This window comes from Rhipicephalus sanguineus, chromosome 2 (assembly GCF_013339695.2).
Source record: "Rhipicephalus sanguineus isolate Rsan-2018 chromosome 2, BIME_Rsan_1.4, whole genome shotgun sequence".
Lineage (NCBI taxonomy): Eukaryota > Metazoa > Arthropoda > Arachnida > Ixodida > Ixodidae > Rhipicephalus > Rhipicephalus sanguineus.
The window spans coordinates 73,842,080-73,864,867 of NC_051177.1; the positions used below are offsets into that span (position 1 = coordinate 73,842,080).

The following is a 22,788-nucleotide window of genomic DNA, read 5'->3' on the forward strand; positions in this document are numbered from 1 at the left end:
GATAGGCCTAGACGTTGCGAGCCTCTGCGGAGAGCGCGTTTTGCTGTCGAGCCGACTTGCAGAACAGAAGCTACGTCGGCACCGTGCATGGCATCGTGGCTTACTCGGGACGCACGCGAGAGCGCTTCTTATTCAGCGGAATAATTCTTAGTCCATGGTTGCGACTTTGGCAACCCCAAGATCAAGCTGCACATGTTCTGACGCGCCGGCGGTGCGACTGCCGGTGATAGACGCCCTCAAACGCGAGACTTTGGCGCAATTTTCGTCGATATTATCAGGATGGCGCAGTAAATACAATTTGGCGCACTTTGGCGCAGGAGTGGAATCACTACGTTTGATTATTAAACAATGGGGTTCTGTGTGCCCCACAACACCATTATGGGGCACGCGGTTGTAGGGCTCTGGATTAAAACATAGCTAGAAACAGGTTGAATGACGCTGCAGACCGCACAACTTATTTACAAGCTGTTGAGATCGAATTGACGAGGCACTTTTGTTTGACCATTATTTGCCGGGTAGAAATAAAAGACACATATTTCATGCTGCACGTTGTGTCATTTTCCAGCCCCCCTCTCTCTCACTGGAACCTCATCAGTTCCACCGGTCTACGAAGGTCCCTAAAATATCCATGGCTGAGAAGTACTGGCGTGTAGAGGAGCACACGGCTACAAATAATATGCACTGGCATTTAGTATTTGCAATTCACCACCAGCATCACTTGAGGGTTTTTGTCTTTTGAATAGCATGAGCCACAATATCTAAGAACTTGCTCCGATTGAAGTCACCGGGTGAATGGTGTAAATGCAAAAAAACGGCAGGAAGGGGAAGATGGAAGCTCACAATGAAAAAATCCGTAAACAGCGGGTGGGTGCCCGAGCCGACATTTCGACAAGTGGACTTGTCTTCTTCAAGGCTGGAACTTGACGTGAAAGAGGTGCTTTTTATTTCTACCCGGAAAAGAATGGTCAAACAAAAGTGCCACGGCAGTTTGATCTCAATAGCTTGTAAATAAGTTATGCGGTCTGCAGCGACATTCAACCTGTTTCCAGACTTGAAGAAGACAGGTCCACTTGTCGAAACGTCGGCTCGAGCACCCACCCCCTGTTTACGGATTTTTTCAGGTGCATAGCTTGTTCATTCATGTTAATCTGGATTATACCTTTTCTCGGGAACGTGGGAGGGAGGCGTCTTCAGGTACTTTGCATTTTTGCATGGGCTGCCCAGTTAACTTTGATGTTATAATACAGGTGATGAACTAATTAACCTGAACAATAATAAAAACAATTTCGAGGTATCCTTAAATTCATTCGAAGCAGTGTCTTAATTATGCTTCAACAACTATTCACGAAAGTTGCAACAATGAATAGCATCACAATACAAGACCCCAACATTTTGCGCATCTGCAACAACGCGCAGTACAACCTGACAGGTTTCAACTTACTATTCATGGTGGTCATGTACGACTCAGGAAAATTTTAACGTTGTGAAAATATTTATTTGTATCATTTCTTCGTTCTCCAAACATGGGACCTTCGGCATGAAAGAAGAGGATATTACACAGTATACATTATACAGCGATAGAGTTCACACTTACACAGGCAGTCCATCTAGTACAATTCAGAACAGACAAACAACTTAAAGGGAAGCATAGACTGATAAGCTTGCCAGAATTGCACAGTCCTTGCATGCGCAAGAATTCATCCGCTCACAATGCCCGCCTCACTTTTTACTGCAAATGAAGCGTCAATAACACATATATTTTCTTTTTTTTTCAGCAACACAAGAAGCACAGCATTCCTGGAATTTGACAATGCAGAACAGGACAACAGAATAAATAAGGCATCTGAAATGTCAATACAGAATATAGAAATGCATTTTCTTTCTTTAGTTTAAAAGTAAGCCTAACAGGCCTTGTGTACTACGCAATGGCGTCTTGTTTTGAAAAGAGACCGCATAAAACAAATTACCAGCGATGAAAAATTATGCATGGGTCGAGTGTATATATATGTACATTGAAGGTTATTTGCAAAGTGACTATCATACACAAGCTCTAACGCGAATGGCCCGCTGCCTTTAAATCCAAACGTCTTCTCTTAGCGACTAAACAGTGACGGAGCGCGAAAACACTTCGTCATAATGATGCCAGGATGTACACTGTACAAGGTTTAAAAGACTCTCGGAACGAACTTCTGACGTGTGGCACCTACTTACAAAGTCGTCAATGATGCTTTGCAAGAACGAAAAATGAAAAAAAAAAAAGAAGGTATGAGGGGCTATTAGAATGACAAAGTACCATACACATACGAGAATGATGTGTTTGGAGCAAACGGTGATACATGTGGTGTGTAGTTAAAGAGTGCATTTGGTTCTTAACCCCACAGGTCAACTCTCGACTACAAAGTCTGCAATCACGAGAACTTTCTGCCAAGCAGCCTGTCAAAAAGTTCAATATACGATGCCAACAGAAGGCACTCCTGAGATCAAAGGCAGGTGACTGCATTCCCTGTCAAAAAGAAAAACGAAAATGTATTGTAGCCACAACTGTTCTTCAAATAATAGTAAGGATTGCCGTTTAGATCAGCCTGACGAAATCGACACTGCGTATTTGATGAAAGCAGTCTATGTGAGTTGGCATAGATCCGGTGATATAGTTCATACCCTACATGTGTTGGCATTCTTCATACTTTGCCCATATTGCAGGTACTGAACATGTGTCTTCACTGTTGAGAGAGAGAAAACAGCTGCAGATTGTAGTTGCAGTAATATCCAGTAGTGCTAGACTACGGGGTCAGCCAGCTTCTTTACTCTAAACACAGCCTCATTTCGTCGTCTTCTTTACGACCACCTCTAGCTTCTTAACAACGATCATTAACATACATGACAGGAGGTTCCTTTTTTTCTTAATTTATACAACAACACAAGAACTGCAATGACTTTTGCTGCCTGCCTAGAAGACACAAAGACAAACAAACAAAAAAAGATGAAAAAGAAGAAATTTGAGGCTTTACACCCCAAACTTGCCATTTGTGGAGTCCTCCCTTCTTTTTTGATGCAACACACAACACAATGAGATGAGCCTCGTCAAAAATGCACCAGTCACGTCTGTGCCACCTCTAGAGAGCCTTACGCTGTTCTCACTTCACCAAAACAAACAAACAAACGAAGGACAACAAAGTCCACCAGCCAAAGGCAGCCTTTTCCTTCCTTCAGTCTTCCACCTCCCGAATCTTTCGTACCCTCTTCCACTCCCCTGTGGTGTAGTTCATCTGGAAGTGCGTTTCCACAATGGCCTGCTTTACAGTGCCGTTGGGCTGGACGATTTCTTCCTTGTTTTCACTCAGCCGGATAGTGATGAGGTTTCCGAGTTCCGGGCAAGGATTGGCTGCAAAAGAAAGACGTTTATCGCAGAAATGAGGCTTGCCCTCGTGTGGATTTGCCGCGTTACTCGAGACTCCTGACTTCGAGGCAGAAATACAAACATTAGAGCATTTTTTAAAAACGTGACCATGGCACTCACTTCTTTGAGGTCACATGTAACGTGTAAACATTTATGCTTCTTTGTTTATCTGTCATCCATGGCTTCTCGTCAAATGCACGCATCATACTGGGAAGCCATTTTTGCCATTCTCAATGAAGACAGGCAGTCCGGTGAGAGGCGGTCAATAATGTACAGCCATTACAGCCATGGGTAGTATGCTTTACTGCGTAGCATATAGGCCTCTCTGAAAATAAGCTTATCTGTGTTGTCTGGATGCGTTTGCCCACTCTGTCGGCAAATATTGAAGCAACTTGTGATAATGGTCATCCAAATAATGTTATTGCTGCGCGAGCTGCCGGTATTTTAAGTCATGTGGCTTGTCAATTTGTCCTCCGTGGCTCACACTTTCCGTCGTACTTAATTAATGCCCAGCAAGACAGCACCAACCAAAACAGCTCCGTTTGGTTGGCAGGAATATTTCTGATGACGAGAGAAATGATCGTGGGACAGTTAGGTGCAGTACTATACGTGCAGTGGCACAACATTCGATACATCAACATCAAGGTGAACAGGAGTGCAATATCTGCATATGCATAGTACAGTGCTATACTTTTGCACGGAAATAACTAAGAGAATGTTACAACTGTTTGATATATAAAATAATCTGACATCTGTGTTCATTTGTAGCCTAAAGCTTTTTCAGATGATCCACCCCACAATAACACGTCGAAATAGACTGCGCACCACTCATCTGAAGCTAACTTGAAGACACCGTGTGTCTCGGGCTGTCATTTGAGAGATTGTGAAAAGTGGTGGGTTTACCGATTTGTTTCATGAAGGCTATGTTAAACGTACAAGAGCGTGTCGGAAGAACTGCTACTACAGTGCTTATTTGGACAAGCCTAGGAGCACTGGAGAAACAATACGAAGCTCACTTTTCTATTATTTTCAGTATTACATTTCTCCTGCACCAAGTAGATTCTTCAGCCTGGGGGCTCCTACTAAATACACACGAGAAAGAGGAAATCATTTTCATCTGCAGCGACTGCGTCAGTATTGAAGAGGTTCATGTGCATTTAGAAAAAAAAATTTTAAACTACAGTTACAGTTGAAAGCAGATTCTTACATTTGTATTGTCGACAAAATAATGTTTGGTCGTTTTAAGGTTTCAAGGAAATCGCCTATAAAGTTAATAATAATATCTGGGGTTTAACATCCCCAAACCATATGATTATGAGAGACGCCATAGTGGAGGGCTCCGGAAATTTCGACCACCTGGGGTTCTTTAACGTGCCCCTAAATCTAAGTACACGAGCCTCAAACATTTTCGGTATCATCGAAATAAGCTATAAAGTTTACAACTCTACAACATAGCCCCGAAAAATTACACTGCAACTTTACAAACTACACATAATGATAGCAACATCAAGGAGATAATATTGACGCGCTATACACTGCCCAAGTAAAAAAAAAATGCTTTTGCAATGCTTTCATAAACTTTGTAAAAATTCATGTACATCAAGCTGCTTAAGACACTCTGATGGATGAAATATTAACTTCGCATCTCGTGTCACACTGCAGCACGTGAACTGCCATAGTATGTGTTTGGGTCCCGAGTTACAAATTTATAAGCCATGTTCGTCAATTTTTCTTAAAGATAGCAATTTTTTGAAAACTTTTGCAAGTTCTCAGTGTGAAATAAATATTCTGCTTGCTAGAGAAGCTAAAACTTTTGTTTTTCTCTTAACTGCAACAGATATGATTATGTTCACTCCATAGCTATTTCATTAAATCTATTCTACATTTTTTACCTTTAATGCACTTTAATACAGAAAATGGGTCTTGTACAAAGCTGAAGCTTCCTAACAACATCAAATGAGTAGTCATTTGACAGTCATCAGCCTTTGAATAAAAAAAAAGATATACAAAAAATCAAACACCACGGGAATGGAATCACACCCACCTCTGGAACCAGCCATGAAACCCAGGATGAGTGCCTTTTCAGAACGCGACACCTTGTTGGAGTTCTTGAACATTTCTTGTGCCTCAGAAACTTGGTCCAACTAATTCATGAAAGACAAAGAAGAAATATACATAAAGCAGAGCTATCGACACATACAACACAGTACTTCTCTTACAGTGCAGAGTACTGCTTATTTACAAGCCCCACACATTTAGACGATCGCAATACTAGCATTCAGGATTAGGCAAACAAACTAGCAACTATCACTGTAACCTAATGCACACTGAAATCCTTCTCATCTTTTTTCTAGATTTGTGTGGCTAACACACATCAAATATTTTTTAACACGAAAGTGTGTTATGCCAGGGTCCACCAAGACTTCAGTGACGTATTTCCGTCACGGAAATGACATCGAAAAAATGTACACGAACAGATGGCAAAGAAAAAAGTTCCGTCAGTGGGCATCGAACCCACGACCGCTCGGTCCGCAACAACAGATGCTGGGCGCGCCATCCACTGCGCCACGGTCACAGACTCTAGAGGCTTTACAAACGCGCCCTTTTATATCTAGCACTCTCCCGGTCGGCGGGGCAGTGTTGCCCTCTGGGAGCGGCAAAGTAAAGTAATTCATCATTACTGTGGGTTCCGCGATTAGTACCTGCAACGCGTTACACGTTTGTCCCATTCAGCTCGTTTTTAATAGAAGTGCAATTTTGTCAACGCCTTAACACACCGCGAGGTGACGACCTTAACGCAAGCTTCATAAAAGCGTCGGCCTCACTCATAGCATCACGCTAATCAAACCAAAATAGCTCTGCGACGCGCGCCTGCCTCACCTGGCTGTAACACCGCGTTCCCCGCCTACGTGCTCGCCCCGAGGAAAATTGCGGCCGGGCTACCGGGGCGGCACGATGCGCTTTTAGTTTCCCTCTAGTGCGGCCACGGTGTTCAGTCACGTTTTAACACGCCGCAGGATGGCGACCAAGTTCTGCGTCCAATATGCGACGCTCTTCTGGCTATCACAACTCGTTCTTTGATTACGCTTTCACCGCTAACTACTACAGCTACCACAAGGGTTTGTTTAATCACTGAACATGGACGTTAGTTGTCGGCATGGAGATGTACCACCAAGGATCAAAGTGGGTGCATCCACCTTAAACGGTGCTATAGCTGCCAGACATCAATATACATTGTGCAAGCTCTGTTATATCAATGTACAGTAAACATTCAGTTACGTCTATACAGGCACGTTTTACTTTCGTGTTATTCCGATTCCTATGACGAAGGAATCAACCACGTTTTTAAAAGTTTCAGACACTTCGTGCACATCGCAATCAGGAATAAGCGCAGCTTTTTTTTGCACTTAAGACATCTTCGTTTATTCTTCTTTGCTCATGGGGAATCAGTCACGGACTAAAAAAAATGTGACGTACAGCACATGAAGAATCTTCCTTTCTTGACATATAACTAGCAAAGTACGATGCATGTTCAAATTTGCAAGCTCGTAATTACCGCTTAACTCCTGGTTAAAGCTATTGTTGTATTCACAAACAGCTCTCAACTTGACTCACAGTGCAGCTAAAGGCAACCACTCAAGCCAGTACACTATATAACCACTCAGGCCAGTATACTGCTTCGTGCATCTCCAACGGACCTGCCTATTCACTTAAGATCTAGGCCATCAAAAAGAGTCCTGCAGCCCTTACCTAGTTTAGTGTGGTCACTAAACAACCCACCAAAGGACAGAGACACAAAACCCCTTGATATGCTTCCTTTCTCTCTCGCCCTCTTTCTGTCATTCTCTTTTATATCATTTTTTGTCTTTCTACCCTTTCTTATCCTCTATTTCTCTTTCTTTCTTCCTATGTATTTCTATATATGTATCTCTCTTTCTCTCACCCATCCAACTTACTGCATCCCATGCCAGACGAATCGGCACTTCCTCACCCTCACCTCCCTTTCCCACCCCCTTGCTGTGCTATACTATACAAGGCTTTGCTATGCTCTGCTAGCGTGTCTGAATAGCCAAGCGGTTAGGACGCTCGCCTTCGAATCGTGGGCATGCGATTGCGATTCCCGCCCCGCCAAGAAATTTTTTTTGCCAAGATGTTCTCTTTCTTTCTATCTCTTTCTTTGTTTCTGTCTGTCTGTACTCATTCTCTCGCCAATCAGTGTTATTGCATCCCATGCTGGACAAATTGGCGAACGTGTTCTGGGAGCAAAGCAGAAGACGAAGAAGAGGACGAAGAGAGCACGTGCTGGTTCATGATGATAATTTCTGTTCGCAACTAACATTGCTGTTAAAACTAGCAAAATCTGTTTTCAAAACACAATATGCACACAAAACATTTACTGCCGTCGAAAGAAGTCGTGTATGTCTTTCTGGGACACACGCGAACGAACCAATAAGGGATGGAGCAACTGGTTGCCACGAATGCGCGCGTCAGAGCTTTGCTCGAGGCCAACTAAAGACCAAGTGCTGAAGTCTGCTCCACCACATTCATAAGTGAACGACAGGAACGCCGGAACGCTTCGTGCCTTTTTACGACTTTACTGCCTTTAATCTACCACTGCATTAGCTGCGTACCTTTGGCGCTGCATAGTCGTTATCAATGATCATGCCAATAGTAACCACGGTTTCATGTGCGGTGGTTGCGGCAAATGACGTAGTTCCGTTTTCAATCCGTGTGCGCGGACGCTTCCGTGCCTTCAGAACTACGTCGTTCCTATCTGTGATCATGTCTACCGTGGTTTTGTCCGCAACGGATGCGGCAAGCAGCATCGCTTTGACACGGTGAGTGTTGGATGCGCATGCACTTTTGTAGTTTCGTCAACGCCATACATGATTGTGTCGATAGAAACCGCGGCTTCATCCACAGAAGTTGTGGCAAACGATAAACACACTTCTGACTGCGTGTGCATTGGTCACATGCGTGCTTCCAGAGGACGCTTCTGTCAGCCATCGCTCGGCGGTTTTGGTACCCAAGTTCATATCACCCGTCGTGGTGCTGAAAAGTGCAGAACATCTGAATTTTGGGCCTTTGGACACAATGAAATTCGGCCAAGGAAGGAAGGAAGGAAGGAAGGAAGGAAGGAAACAGAAAGGAAAAGGCAGGGAGGTTAACCAGAGGCACTTCCGGTTGGCTACTTTACACTGGGGGATTGGGGAAGGGGAGTAGAAAGATGAGAAAGAGAGAGAGGAGGAACGAGAAGAAGAATAGAATGAAAAGGAAAAAAAAACAGGGAATTCACTGCAGTGTGCAGGACTGCACCACAAGTCACAGGCGTTCACACAAGCTCGTCATCCTCAGACAGCACAAAAGTGCCTTCACTGCCTTGTGGGCTGACGAGAGATGGGCACGGTGTTCTAGTAGCACCTGCACAGAATTGGCCGATCATCCAGTCGTCGCAGTGCGTATGAAAGTACTTGTCTCTCTGAGGCAAATCAAGGACAATGGCACAGCAAGTGGTCAAGTTTTCTACGGTGCTGCAAACATCGCATGCCGCACTGTCAGTCACTTCGATTAATGCTGTATATGCATTCATAAAGGCAACTCCCAACCAAAGGTGATAGAGAAGTGATGCTTCGCGTGGATGATGGCCGGATGGGGGGAATTTCACGAATTCGTATCAGACCGAAATTTGTATCAGCTGGGTTTGTATCACCGGGATTCTACCGTACTAGGTGTTCTGGAACTAACAGGAGTCGCATGGGGTGCCCTATTAGCCATTCCAGTATGACGTGTGATCCAATAATGGCAAAAGCTGAAGGCAGCCTACACCTTTCACTGTTAAACAAGGCAGCTTCCAACAAAACATATCTATACGGATGATATCTCATTAACCTAATGCCACCTATTATGCCGGCAAAAAAAAGCTAAGAAAATGAGATATAATCACTGCATTACACAGCTCAGATAAGGTACAAAAGAAATTCTGACTATGTTTCCTTGTATACATGTCTTCTTGTTTGCAAACGTTCTGCTCATCCACCATCTCGCTTCGACAGCAAAGTAGTCTGAATAATTTTTAGCTTCAATGCTGTCTTTTTGGGCAGCTTCGTCAGAATTGGAAACGACTTACGATGGCCACAGTCTGTTTGGCTGTCTACGGCGAGTGTGTGGTGTACTAGAATGGGGTAGTGTGTCGTCTTCGCGGCAAACCAATGGGAGAACGGTGGTCACTTTTGCGATGACGCCACCAGTAGGGCACTGTTATGGAACGGTGTGCCCATCATGCGAAATTTAAATCTGCAGTGCGAAAGCTGCTTCTGCATCATCTGAGCTTGCACAATTCCTATCACAGAACAGCGAACTGGATCGTCCGCATGCTTATCATTTTGACTGCAGAAGGCATAAAAAAGCACATCGCTATTCATTCCATGCATATTTATGCCTCCCCAGTTATCACACTAACTTGAAGTTATGTGACGAAACAAACAAGAAGGTCCGGAAGGATAACGTTAACATCATCAGGTGAGTTCCACGACCACCCCTCACCTGCATAAGCCAGGAGTGTAGTCGCAAGGTTTTCGATAAAAAAAATATATATAATGTTCAATGACTAACGCTGCCCCATTTCTTTAGATATTTTACTCCTCAAAAAGGTGCCAAAGTGCAGGAATGCAGCTAAATGCACCGTGATGTATTCGGGTTGTTGGATTTTTCCTATGAGAAAAGGCCCTCAATTCCTATCAGTCTGCAAAAACTAGAATGCATCAGGCTTCCTCAAACAACGAGTCTGTCATGCACACGAAAAAATTCGCTAACACGTCATGAGAAACAGATAGGAACAATTAAAGAGTATCCCAGGTACACGCACGATGAGCGGAGCAAATACAACTGCTGATCTCTGAGGCTTTGTATCTCAGCTTATCATAAATTACTTCAGAGGGCGGCAAAAGGTGGCGACACAGTAGTATGGTGTGCTCTGGCACCGCTCGCCGTCCTCGCATGTTTTTGGCGCCAGACGACACACTACCCAATTCCAGTACACCGTAGCGAGTGCAGAAACACTGCCCACAAAAAGAACACTAAGCATTTGTAAAGTCTATTATAAGCCCAGCTTGGATATGGGGGGCATGCACCACCACCCACCGAGAGGGAGAGTCCAACGCGCTGCTGCGGCTGGGTGGTCACCACGACTGCTGTCTGCTGCGACACCACGGGCTGCACTTTCTGCACCGCAATGTGCTGCACTGCTGTTGTGGTGGTGGCACTGTTCAGGGCACCCAGTTCCCCTATGGTAGCCGTGGTCCGACGCACCACTGCATTGGGCGGGGCTGCCACCGAGACCACGGTGCTCGTCGTTGGTGCAACAACCACAGTTGCCGCCGCCGTGGCCATGCTGCACAAAAATTGGTTGGAAGACCAGACGTTCACATATACAGTAAAAGCTCGTTAATTCGGATTTCTAGGGACCGGAAAAAATGTCCGAATTAACCGAATGTCCGAATTATCGAATGGCCGAAATAAACACAATAAATGCACGAGTTTTTTCAACATACCTTTACTTAACAAAGTAATCGCGGATGCTTGTCTGTTTTCGAGCAGAAATTCGCGCGGACACAATTTTTCTGAGCCCTTCAAGGTGCTCAGCAGCTCGCATGTCTGCAGCACCGCAAAAGTTTCACCCGTCATCCACGCTTTTCGGTTGGCACGGTAATCCACGGGAAGATTGTTGATGTTCTTAAAGCAGCGTGGCTTTTGAACCTTTCCGATAACGAGAAGCGGCAAGCGCTCTGTTCCCGTCACGTTGGGGGATTAAAAGTACGGTTACTCGTTCCTTGCTTCTTGGCGCCGATTGAAGGATCCCCTTTCATCACTCTTCATCACTTCTTGTCGGGAGAGCCCGTTATTCAGAGCACGCAAAATTTCTACTTTGGTGGTGAAGCTTGGCCTCGTACTTGGGCCGCTTCGCCGGCGTTGCCATCGGCGGAGAGTGCGGTCGCACGAGAAGTCAGCACAAAAGCACCAGCAACGATCAAGCTAAAGGAGCCGTACTGAAACGTTCCTCGATAAATCGGCGATCAACGATGCAGCACACCAACGGGAACAAAGCAACAAAACCCACACGCGAAAAAAAAGCGTTCAACCAGTCTCAATCCAAGCCAAGTCGATAATTGATGTCCATGGCGATGCTGCGTTTGAGCTTCACTTTTGTTCCGAATTGTTCTTTTTTCGTTTTCGAGCCTCGCCAGCGGCCCGAAAGTCGCCGAATTATCCGATTTGCGGTCAAATCTGTCCGAAATAACGAGCGCCCAGTCTCATAGAGTGATGCGTATATTTACAGGGACCAGATGACGTGTCCGAATTAACCGATTTTCCGAATTAACGAGAGTCGAATTAACGAGCTTTTACTGTACTATGTAGGTGCAATGGAACGAAAAATGACAGGAGTAGCATAAAGACATCAAAGGATGGCAGAATGGGCCAGGAAAGAAACGGGTAGCAGATATCCTAACTGACATCAAGCGAAAGAAACGTACCTGGGCTGGCCAAGTAATGCGTAGGATAGACATCCAGTGGACAGTAAGAGCAAGAGAATGGTTACCAAGGGATGGGAAACGAAGTCGAGGAAGGCGGAGTGTTAGATGGAGTGATGAAATAAAGAAGTTAGCAGGGATAGAATGGAATCAGCTCGCACAGGATAGGGTAAGCTGGAGATCACTGGGAGATGCCTTCGTCCTACAGTGGACATAAACAGGCTGAGAATGATGATGATGATGATGAAGAGAAAAAAAAAAGGGAAAGAAAGCTACGAACACTGCATTACACCAATCACTTCAACATCACTCACTTTTATCGAACATTTATCACAGGAAACACTGACCCTGTGCTATTGTGAGAAAAAGTGATAAAAAATTGTATGCTACACATTTTGACAAAATAACCTGTCTGGTTGGGTGAATTAATTAGGACCTTCAAATGGCTAAAACCAAGAAATTGGTTTATGGTTCCCATGTTTCGAAACCAACTCAGTTCCTCCTTCGAGAAGGAGTGAAGATGGAGATGGTGGCCTGTAGCTTTTAAACATAATTCATAATCAAGTCAGAGAGGAGGGGAAAAAGGTGTGAGGAAGGCTGCTAAGCTTCCTTAACCTCAAAAAACATAAATACGTTGAAACTCTACACATCGAACTCACATATAATGAGTTATTGTGTATGTTGCACAGTTGTAAAATCCCCTTGAATATACTTTCGGTATATAAAATATTTTATATATCGAATTACCTATATATAGAACTCTTTTGTGATCCCTTTCAGATTCAATATATCTAGGTGTGACTGTACATGTTTAAAAGCTGCACCCTGCCGTCTTAGCCTTTACTCCCCCTTGAAGAAGGAACCGAGTAGATTTTGAAATGTTGGGAACAATAAGATGAGACCATTCTTCCTTTGGGGTAATTTGAAAGTCATAAAAGAACTGTATAATTGTCATAACTAATTAGGCATGTAGATTGTAATGTCAACATGATGGTCACAACAAAACCATGCTGCTGCCACTCAGTGCAGCAGTAAGCACATTAGCATACAGTGGGTGCTAAGCCACATCAGTCTGAAGTGCCTTGATGCTGAGTGCTGCTGTTCACAGAAAGACTGGAGATGTTGCAGAGAAATGCTATTATTAGACATGTTCTCCGAGGGCATTAGTGCAGTGCACAACCAGCACAGGCATAAAGCAGGCAATATGGAACTGACAACCTTGGAGGCCACAGACAGTTAAAACTGCAATATAAGAAGCTCCAACTAACGAAATCCTCTATGTACTTTTAACTTCAGTAGAGAAAAGCATTTTTATATGTCACTTCAATGTAACAAAGTTTCACAACTACAAGTAACGCTTGATATAACTCCCAAGAAAAATATCGAAGGTATCAAGAATGGAGTTTGCTTCAATAGATTAAGTGCAAAATTACAGAGCCTGAACAATTTTTCTGACACCACGTTCTTCTGATATGTTCGATCAATCGGACTTTTTCATAGAACCACCACATTGGCTTATGCCAACATGGAACGGCCATCGAATTTCAGATACCAAACAGCGTCACTTGTAGCCTAATACTTATATGAGCCAAGATTACAGAATCATGGTGGCCCCGTACAAAGCTGTTTCGACTCGGGCTGTGCCTGTGCACTCACTGTATTGTGATAGTGCTGTATAGCAGCTGGAAAGGACTTCATGGTTGCCAATGGCAATGAAGCGGCGCTAGTTAGGTCTGGTCGGCAGAGGTGGTGGACAGCAGGCTATTCGCAGGAATCTAGTCTTGTAGACTGCAATGGACACTGCCTGTGAGGTTACGTACTAAAGCTGGACTGATGGCAAAGAGTGTGAAGGCGACTTGGGATCTGCGAGTGGTCAGCCGGCAACTTCCGCAACGCCTACCAAGTTTAGTGCATGCACTGTGCTTCGCAGGAGAAAATGGCTTAGAACTTCCACGTGGGCATAAAGTCTATAAAGCTCCAAAGTGATTTCACGTAGCGTGGCCTAAATTGACAGCAATGTCAAGGTCAGACCCTACTTTCCTCAGACTGTCTAATTGTTTCGACAATTGCCAAAACAAAAACTAGAAGGACGCCTAATCTTCACCTTTAAGAGTGCAACACCACAGCTTCATCACGCCCTGTTCGCACTGCCTTCTCATACACTTTCCACGCTTCACCTTTCTGCGGACACCTAAACTGTGCCGCGATGCAAAAAACGATGTCCGTGCACGTGACACTGGCCACTGTAAACTCTCATACGGCACCTACTGCATATACAGTTACGGAGCACCCACCACACGTCTGTAAGACAAAACGCGCACCTATGTAACTGCACACTTTGTTGGTTCTGTTTGACGATGATGATGAATTATAGCTCTGCCCCTTGTAATGTGTTGGCAGCTTTTAACCAGCCACTCATTACTAGAGCTGTGCGTATTAAAGTTTGAGTGCAAATAGAATGGAATATTTTTCTAATATTTCGAAGTGAAATTGCAGAAAAAGGTTGCAGAGCATCCCTAAGCATGTTCTTATGAGGTGGGGACATCAACGCGTTTATTTCTGCTAGGTTGGTGTTGCAGAGGGGTGCTGCAAAGTGGTGTTCCAAAGTTGCGTTATAAAGAATGAGGAAATGCGTAGACTGTGCTATGCTTATTAACACGTTCACTACGTTCTGGGTCACCGGAGGGTCACGGCATGTGCTCCACCTATGCAGCCACGATAGTATGAGCATGCTGCTTGCTGATGCGATAACTTAATCACACTTGAACACAGAGGTACGATTCTTGTTGCAAGAGGTTATAAATAGCCAAAAGAATACTTTTCTGATGCCATGACCCATCGGTGACCCACGACGCACTCAATGAAAACGTTTTCATGCTGTGTGCGGTGTGACCCACCAGTGACTCACGCTCGAGAACTCTCTGTCATGTGCTGCCGTCTAAGGTTTGAAAATACAACCAATATATATCTTTTTATTGCATTGGACATGGGATGGTGCTGTTGTTTTTAAGGGGAGACACTGGTCTCGAAAGGAAAAGTTTTATTATTGGAGATATTGTAATGAAATTGGGTGTGTATATGTATTTCTTCCTCCTGATTTCAAAAATATAATTAGTTTTCATGTACTTCAATTAGTTATCAAATTGTGAGAGCATAAGTGAAATCTAATTAGGTAATTTCTTACGGGTCATTAAGACACTTTCCCTCAGTATTTTTAGGTTCTGTTTAAGATGCAGCTGTAGCCAAAGACCTGCCATGTGGAGCTATGCTATTTATATTGTCACTGAGATATATCATCATATAAGAACTTTCAATTGTATTGACACTGTGTAATCTTGAAATGCAATTAGCTCACATTATTGTTCACAAAATTTCATATGTTCATCTTAGCCACAAAAAAATAGCATAGCTCCACAGTCCTATTTCTTACGAATTCAACGGTATAAAATTTATCAAAATTACCTTACAAAAACATAATGAAAAGATCCGTAAGGCTGGTCAAGTTGGCAAAAAATGTGAAGCTGAGAAAATCGCGTTTGAAGTTTGACACGCACTGTATAAATTTATGAAAGGAACCTTTAACCATAAATTTTATTCACATGTTCCCCATCTGTTTCCCTTCAAAACAAAACAGAAAGTGTCTTGTTCCACCCAAGGAATCATATCTAAAAAAATTTTCCAATGTGTAAAGCATGATCAAAACCCCACCATGACAAGCGGCTGGGGGGTTCTGGAAAAGCCATGGGGTATGAGGCTCAAGCGACTGGCTGCTCATGTCTTTTCAGTCTTTAGGAAGAACCTTCTAGATGTTAGGCAGCATGTTACCCTGGGTAATAGGCTGCTATGCTTGAGAGAATACCTTCAAAGTAGTCCAGGACTGTAATCTTCAGTTGCACCCGTTTTGTGTCGCCTTGCAAGAGTCTTTTTTGTGTTGGTGCTCTTCAGATGAGTTGCATTTGCCTTGCGTAAACGCAGAGAGTCTTTTTCTAGGCTTCATCGAACAAGGCAATCCCCAGCAACATAGCCCAAACTTGCAGCAATGGACTCGTTGGTTGCCCTTCTTCCTTGGTTGTAGATGGCAACAGCCTCAGCGGCAGCTCGCTTCACACTTTCCAGCGAAGCGTTCCCATTCTTTGAAGTTTGGGTCCAGATGACTGAATGAAGATTCTCACTCGCGTTCTGGGTCTTCCCTTCACAGCACCGTGCCAGCAGGCTCTCATCACTGAGCCTCGCAAAGACTGGCTCCAGAGCAGCCGCAACACAAGCCGGCAGGGCATTCTTGTGTGAAGGTGGACTCTCCCCATTGGCCAAGGCTCTATTGTACTTGCACCAAGAGCTAGCACCCTCGGGGCACTTTGAGTGCTTTGGTGCATCATCTGTCGATGTCATGTGCAGCAGTGTAGCTTCGACTGCCCTCTTCATAGCTGGCACGTCATTGATATTGCTCCTCAGGGCATATCCGTAGTAATTCGCGATCTTCTTGATCTTCTCTTGTGTGAGCTTTCCTCTACCCCCAAGAGACTCACCCTGAGCCTTCTTTTTGTCCACAATGTTCCGTAAAGCTGCACCCATTCGCTTGTGGACATGGTTGATGCAGTCCTTTTTGTCTATTTGGATAAAGCCGTACACCTCGGCTTCGGACAAGGCATGAAAAGTGCGGCTGTCTCCATCAGAGAGCACAGTCGTGTAGCGCAGACCATGCTTGGCCCAGGACCTCTGAAACATGGTCAGCGCAGCCTCTACTTCCATGCGGCCAGAGTTGCATTCGATGTTTCGTTGGCACTCGTGGGTTGCCAGCCAGTCGGTGTACCCTTCGTCTTGCGGCTGTGGTCCCAGGGCACAGCCGAGACAAAAGTTTGAGTAAACAACATGGTCAATTACAAGGCCAGTGTAGAGCTCAATGATGCAGCCCACACCTATGTGTGAGCTCCGACCTCGCGTCATCCATGAGCCGTCAAACACAACATCGATGTTCCCTATGGGGTTCAAGAAGTTTGTATACAGCTCTTTTATTACTGCCACACTAGCAGCTTCACTTTCAGTCGCTGTGTTTTCGCAGGCTTTCACTAAACTTTTTAGGTGTCCCTGAAACGTCTTGTGGTGCAAGCCTCGGTGCGAAAGGTTCATACACGCACAAAAGTCTGAAAGGGCAGTAACACCTTTGCTGTATCCCCTTCATGGCCCTCATGTTGACTTCGAAGGGAGTGATGGTGGCAGTTCCGCTCACTCTCGGAGAAGAAAATTGCTTCTTCTCGAAATCACAACTGCTGCAAGAAAAAATAAGCTTTACCGCAAGGCCGTACTCCTTGTCCGTTGCCTTCCTCACGCTGAGACTTTTTGCGTCACATTTGTCGCACTTCGCTTGTGCAAAAAAGTTATTCAAAACTTTCATATCGACGAGCAAAAAATCGGTCCCGGCGTCACCGGTCTGGCACTCCGCGCTGACTCCAAGAAGGTCGAACTTGCGCTGGGTAGCCGACTTTCCAGACAGAACGGTCTTCGTTTGCGCCGATCTCTCAACTCGCTGCGCCTGCTCCGCCGTTGAGTAGTACGCGGCATCAACCCGAAGTGTTTCGTTAGTCGAACTTGGTCCCACGGTGTCGTCAGTTGAAGTTCCCGGCAGATCCAAAGGGTCCGGCCGCGACTCCAACTCCGCTGCCGACGGTGCACTTGTAGCCGGCGCCTTCTTGTTCCAAGCCCGTTTTTTGCGGCTTCCAAAAGCTCGTTGCGTCGATGGTTTCAGACGAGAGTCTCCAGGCATCTCGATCGCGTGGAAAAACTACCGGCACAAAGTGGAAACACGGTCCGTCGAGAAACACGCACGATCGCAAAAGCAGGCGCACACAAACGGACAGCCACGGCGGAGAACCCAACACAAAGAAAAAAAAATTGACGTGTCGGTCGCGCCAGCCAATGGGAGACTCGGAAAGCCAAGTGTGAGAGCCAATCAGTGGCCTGGAAACGACCTTGAGAAAACCCGCGACGGCGGCCGTTCTGCTTGAGCGACGCCATTTTGAGATGGCGCAAAATGTGCACAAAGAAAACAGCTTCAAATCTAGCCCAAGATGGCGGCGCTCGGCCCGCTGCAACGCTCATGGCGCGCGCGGGAAGTTCGAACAAATTTCGTCCTTTTGGGGACATTTTAGTGCTGCCGGGGTGCTTTGAAAGCCGATTTTATCGCGTTTCCCGACCGAATTTAGCGTTAGCAATTTGAGAGTAGGTGCTCAGAAGTACAAACGCCTCGAAAATAAGCTTTGCGAAAAATCGATTTTTTGACCATTTTGCTGCAGTTTTTTAAATACATTTTACTTGAATAAGTACATGCATTCGTCCTGCTGCTTCCAAACATTTTACCGTGACTAATGGATCATCATTAGGCCTGTGCGAATAGTAAATTTTAGGTCCGAAGCAAATTCGAAGTGAATAGTGATTTGATCGAAGCGAATTCGAATAGTTTATATCACATATTATAAAGAAAAATGAGCATATTTGTCATGATCCAACTAACCAGCGCAATATTTTTAGTTGAAACAAGGCATATGCATATTTCATTCTCTTTGGTTCAAAGGGAAGTGGAAGCAACTTTGAGTAATGGCAGGATTTGACTTTCGGTAGAATGCACGTGATAACCTGTAAAATATGTTACAAAATCTGATGCGTTGTCGCCTCCGCAATGGAGGGGAAAAAAAAAAAAAGTTCTCTGTCCGCGTCTTTCTCCTCCCGCGCTATCTCAGGTTTTTGTGGAAGGGCGTCCGCTCTTCGCGCTGCGTCGTCGGCTACCTTACAGCTCCGACTGCCATGACTGATACACTGAAATCTAAGAATCCTCGCATTTCGGGATATAAGTTCGTAGTACTGAGGTGTTGTTAAGATTACATGGGAATTAAATAACGATCGTTATTCCGAAATGTTCGTTATTCTGAAGTTCGTAGTAGTGAAATATTTTTACATTGAAACTAAAGCAGTCGGCACGGAATTTCTTAAAAGTTCGTTAATTTGAAATGTTCGTTAATGTGGTGTTCGTTGTAACAAGGTTTGACTGTAGATGGCGCGATGTGCACGCGTGGCGCGCTTTAAAGATCGTCACCCTGTTCCTGCGAAAGCCGTTGCTCTTCGCACTACAGGGCGTGGTCACCTTTGCGTGCTTATCTCGAGGAAAGAAGGAGGCGGCTGGGGGGGGGGGGAGATGGGTTTGTATGTCTTGTGGTTTCGCTGTGATGTCGGCGCTGAAGTCACAAAGCGTACGAAGGTCACTTCGCTCGCTGCAGCGGCTGAGTTTGCAAAAGGAGCGCACTGTTCAAACAGAAATAAGTAACAACTGGGACAGTTAGTTCACGCTCGTCCTGTGTGTACCTGTTTGTTCATTTCGTGCATCCTGCTTTATGTTTGAGCAGTGCGCTTCAAGTGTCGAGCTGTGACGAATGATAGTATGCGCTCGTCCTGTGTGCGTTCTTTTCGTGCGTCCTTTGGGCTCGAGCGATGCGCTGGCAATTTCAACCTGCTTTCCGTTCTTCGAGTTACATTCCAATTTATTGCTATCGCATTCATTGCTTCGCCATTGCGGCAAAACTGTGACTTTTTTTTAGACTTTTAACTTCCGGGTGCCCGTGCTGGGAATCTCCAAAAATCTCACAATTATTCAAGCTATTCTGCAGAATTCTTAGACATTACTGCTGTTCACTTTGAAGCGAAAAACTGGTATCTGCGGGAGTCCACAGAAAGCCTCTCAGCGCTGACAGCTGAGCTAGTTGGTTCTGGTGCATATTCTGAAACATTGTACTGGCGAACAAAGACACAGGCTAGACAGGAAGAAACACACAACACCGGACTTCAAGTGAACCTTATTACACGTACGCCTTCCTTTTTGTACTCCAGAAGGAGCCACTGACGCCATGGCGAAACAATAATTGATCAGCCGGGCTGCAAATAATCAAAAGCGGCCAAACTGCATGTCGAAACAGCACTCAGGTATACTCACACACTTCCTCACTACCTAACAGATGCGACCGACAGATTCGGTCGCATCTGATGGGTAGTAAGGAGGTCGTGAGAAGTCCGGCGTGTCCGTCTCTTCCTATCCTGCCCGTGTCTTTTTTTGCCAGTACAATGTTTCACAGTATTCACAGAAAGTATCCTCTGTGTAACATTTAGCCAATAGTAGTGCAACTACAAACCCTGTGCTTGCATCCACACTGGTGCTCGGCGGCATGGCCTCGTGTGGTTGCGCCGGTGCAGCTGTGCTCTGCTCCAACGTAGCTCCTGGCTTGGTCGTGGTCCCAGTTTGGCTGCCACCGCCCCCTGAAGCTGTCGAGAATTACGCGACAGCATGTTAGGTAAAAAAAAGAGGTATCAGAGACCTCACGGTCAACAAAATATTTGTGCAATCGCCGCAGGGCGCTAAAGCACACCAATTTTACCAGTCTAAGCGTAAAATTTCCGCAGACTTTGTTGCTGTCACCCAAGAGGTCTCATTCGCAGCAAAGGCAAGCTAAGAACGTTTGAATTCTCAGTACACAGTATCCAACTAATATTTTTCATGGAATCTCCCAGATTAATGAACAGTCCGAAACTGAATCTTAATGCTAAAATAAATTTTGCTGCTTTCTTGCAACAGCGGTACAACAGAAAGTTAATTTGCAAAATTTCGCTATGTGTTGTGCTTCACTGAGATAGTACAGTCGACGTCCGATTTCCCGGACCCTCAATGGACCGCGAAACGTCTGGAAAATCGGGCAGTCCGGAAAAACGAATGCACGTGAAAACGCACCTTTTTGGTAGGTATTTTTCGCTGACGGAGAGGGTCACGGCCGGAGTACAAGATTCCCATTGCAATTCAGCCAATGCATCGTTTAGGTGGCTTTGAAAAGAGCCGTTTATAAAAAAAAAAATACGACGTTGCCAGCACTACCTCATAGGTCAGCACTTGGGCGTAAAGAAGTCGCTTATTTTCTTTTGCACGGTCCGCTTGCCCGCGATCATGTCTGCCTCAATTTAAGTCAACGTCATGTTGCCGCTGTACACCAATGACAGTGTCATCAGTGCTCGCGTCAACTCCAAGCTCGTTGGCTGTGTAGGAGCTGGCTCTTCGTTCTCGGTGTCGGAGTCATCGGAATCCTCCGTAACTTGACAATGATTTCGTCATCGGTCAACTCCGCACATGGCTCGAGGTCTTTGTCAGCGTTGGCGAAGCCCTCAAGGGTTATCTCGGCTGGAATCGACACGCCGGCAGCGCGCAGATCGTCGAAGGCAACGTCCGCATATGGCAGTTCGTCATCGTGAGCCTACGAGGTGGCTTTGTGCGCTTCGAAGGCGCGGACGAAGACGAAGGAGCAGTCGGTGCCATTGCTGTAAACGGTGAATCCGCTCGACGAAAAGCGCAGCACGAAACAGCTAGGAACTCGGTGGATGCTGAAGCTCGGGAAACGTGATCACTGAAGGTAGCGCGCAGCAGCAAACGATCAACCGCAGAGCTGGCAGAGCTGACAAAACACGTGAACGAACACAGTGAGGTTTGGCTTGGCTAAGCTACGGCTGGCAATGGATTGACACGTGCGGTTTCGAGGTTACGGCAGCTGCGGCGCGGAACAGCGGTTCTGCTGGCCACACCTGCGATGCGAGTACGGTGGGTTCAAGGATATGAAAACAACCAAAATGGCGGCGTGGGTGGTGACTTTGGGTCGGCAGTTAACAGTAAAAAGTCCAGTAAATCGGATGGCGAAGGCTATAAGCGTCCGGAATTTCTGACTTTTTAATACATTGACTCTACGGGGAACATGATGGTGCCACAGATGAGTCCGGGAAATCAGGCATGTCCAGAATTTCGGGCGTCCGGGAAATCGGACGTCGACTGTATCTACTTAGAACTTAGAAAAATGTGCTTTGCTTTGGTCCATGCAATTTTGGCTGTGTGACCGTTTTAGCAGAAGTATTAAGTTATGGCTATGTTGTGTGAATACAACTAGGAGCTTTACGTTCACGTATAAGCTTAAACTGTTCAATCAAGAAGCTCACACAGGAGCTTTGTAAGCATGAACTGTATAGTAGTAGAGTACTAATGGCCTCTCAACTCAAACTACACTCCTCGCTCCCAACCACCATTTAGCTTTAGTAGGCTCCCTTTTAAGACAACAGTGTGATGCAGAGAAACATACCATTAGCAAAAGGAACTGCATTGAAGTGCAGCATACTACATACCTAGGGTTCATTTCAGTCATATCAAATTACTTGCACATCTATTTCGTGATACCCTTCAGATTTGATATGTGCAAATTTAACTGAATACTCTTTATACTTTTGTGGCGTGCGAGAGAAGAGAAAACAACAGGCCACAGTAAAGAGGAGCATTTGCTAGACAGAAAGATCTAGCTGACGGTCCATCTTCGTCAGCGGAAAACGAACCCAAGAGAGCGACGCACGGGCTGCTCGTGTCTTGAGCCACACGCCTGCTTCGCTTTTCTGCAGGCCGCCGTCCGTTCCCCATGAGCCGCCATTATTATCTTCCTTTTGGACGGTGATGCTGCTACACTTTCATAGTGCAAGTGATGCGAAAAGACCGTGGCTCTTTCTTTGTTTCGCCTCTAAAATAAGTTTGTGCGATGAAACATCACCACAATCTTGATTGTAATACACTATAACCTCATTAAAACAAAGTCACATCTGACACGAAAATAACTTCGTTATACAGTCAAACCCCGCTACAACGAAATTGACGGTGCTCGGAAAAATGTTCGTTGAAGCAAACATTTCGTTGTCGTGAAATCGAAAAAAATATGACTGACCTGAGCTAGTAGAACAGTGAAACTTTTATTTCCAATATTTAAAAAGTGTCTGCTGCTTCCTTTGTGTCCCCAGCAGCGTTACGAC

General features: G+C 45.2%; 1 protein-coding gene across 4 annotated transcripts in view; it reads right to left on the minus strand.

The window, feature by feature from the left end:
- Positions 1 to 1,473: 1,473 nt before the first annotated feature.
- Positions 1,474 to 22,788, minus strand: part of LOC119381666 (negative elongation factor A) — a 90,979-nt gene continuing 69,664 nt past the window's right edge. For all 4 annotated transcript variants that reach the window (XM_049412442.1, XM_049412441.1, XM_049412440.1 and 1 more), the window contains exons 9-12: positions 20,100 to 20,229; positions 10,538 to 10,787; positions 5,442 to 5,541; positions 1,474 to 3,382 (exon numbers count right to left, since the gene is read on the minus strand). In XM_049412442.1, the coding sequence (XP_049268399.1) occupies positions 3,207 to 3,382; positions 5,442 to 5,541; positions 10,538 to 10,787; positions 20,100 to 20,229 (656 nt within the window). In that variant the 3' untranslated portion in view covers positions 1,474 to 3,206. The remainder of the gene's footprint in view (positions 3,383 to 5,441; positions 5,542 to 10,537; positions 10,788 to 20,099; positions 20,230 to 22,788) is intronic.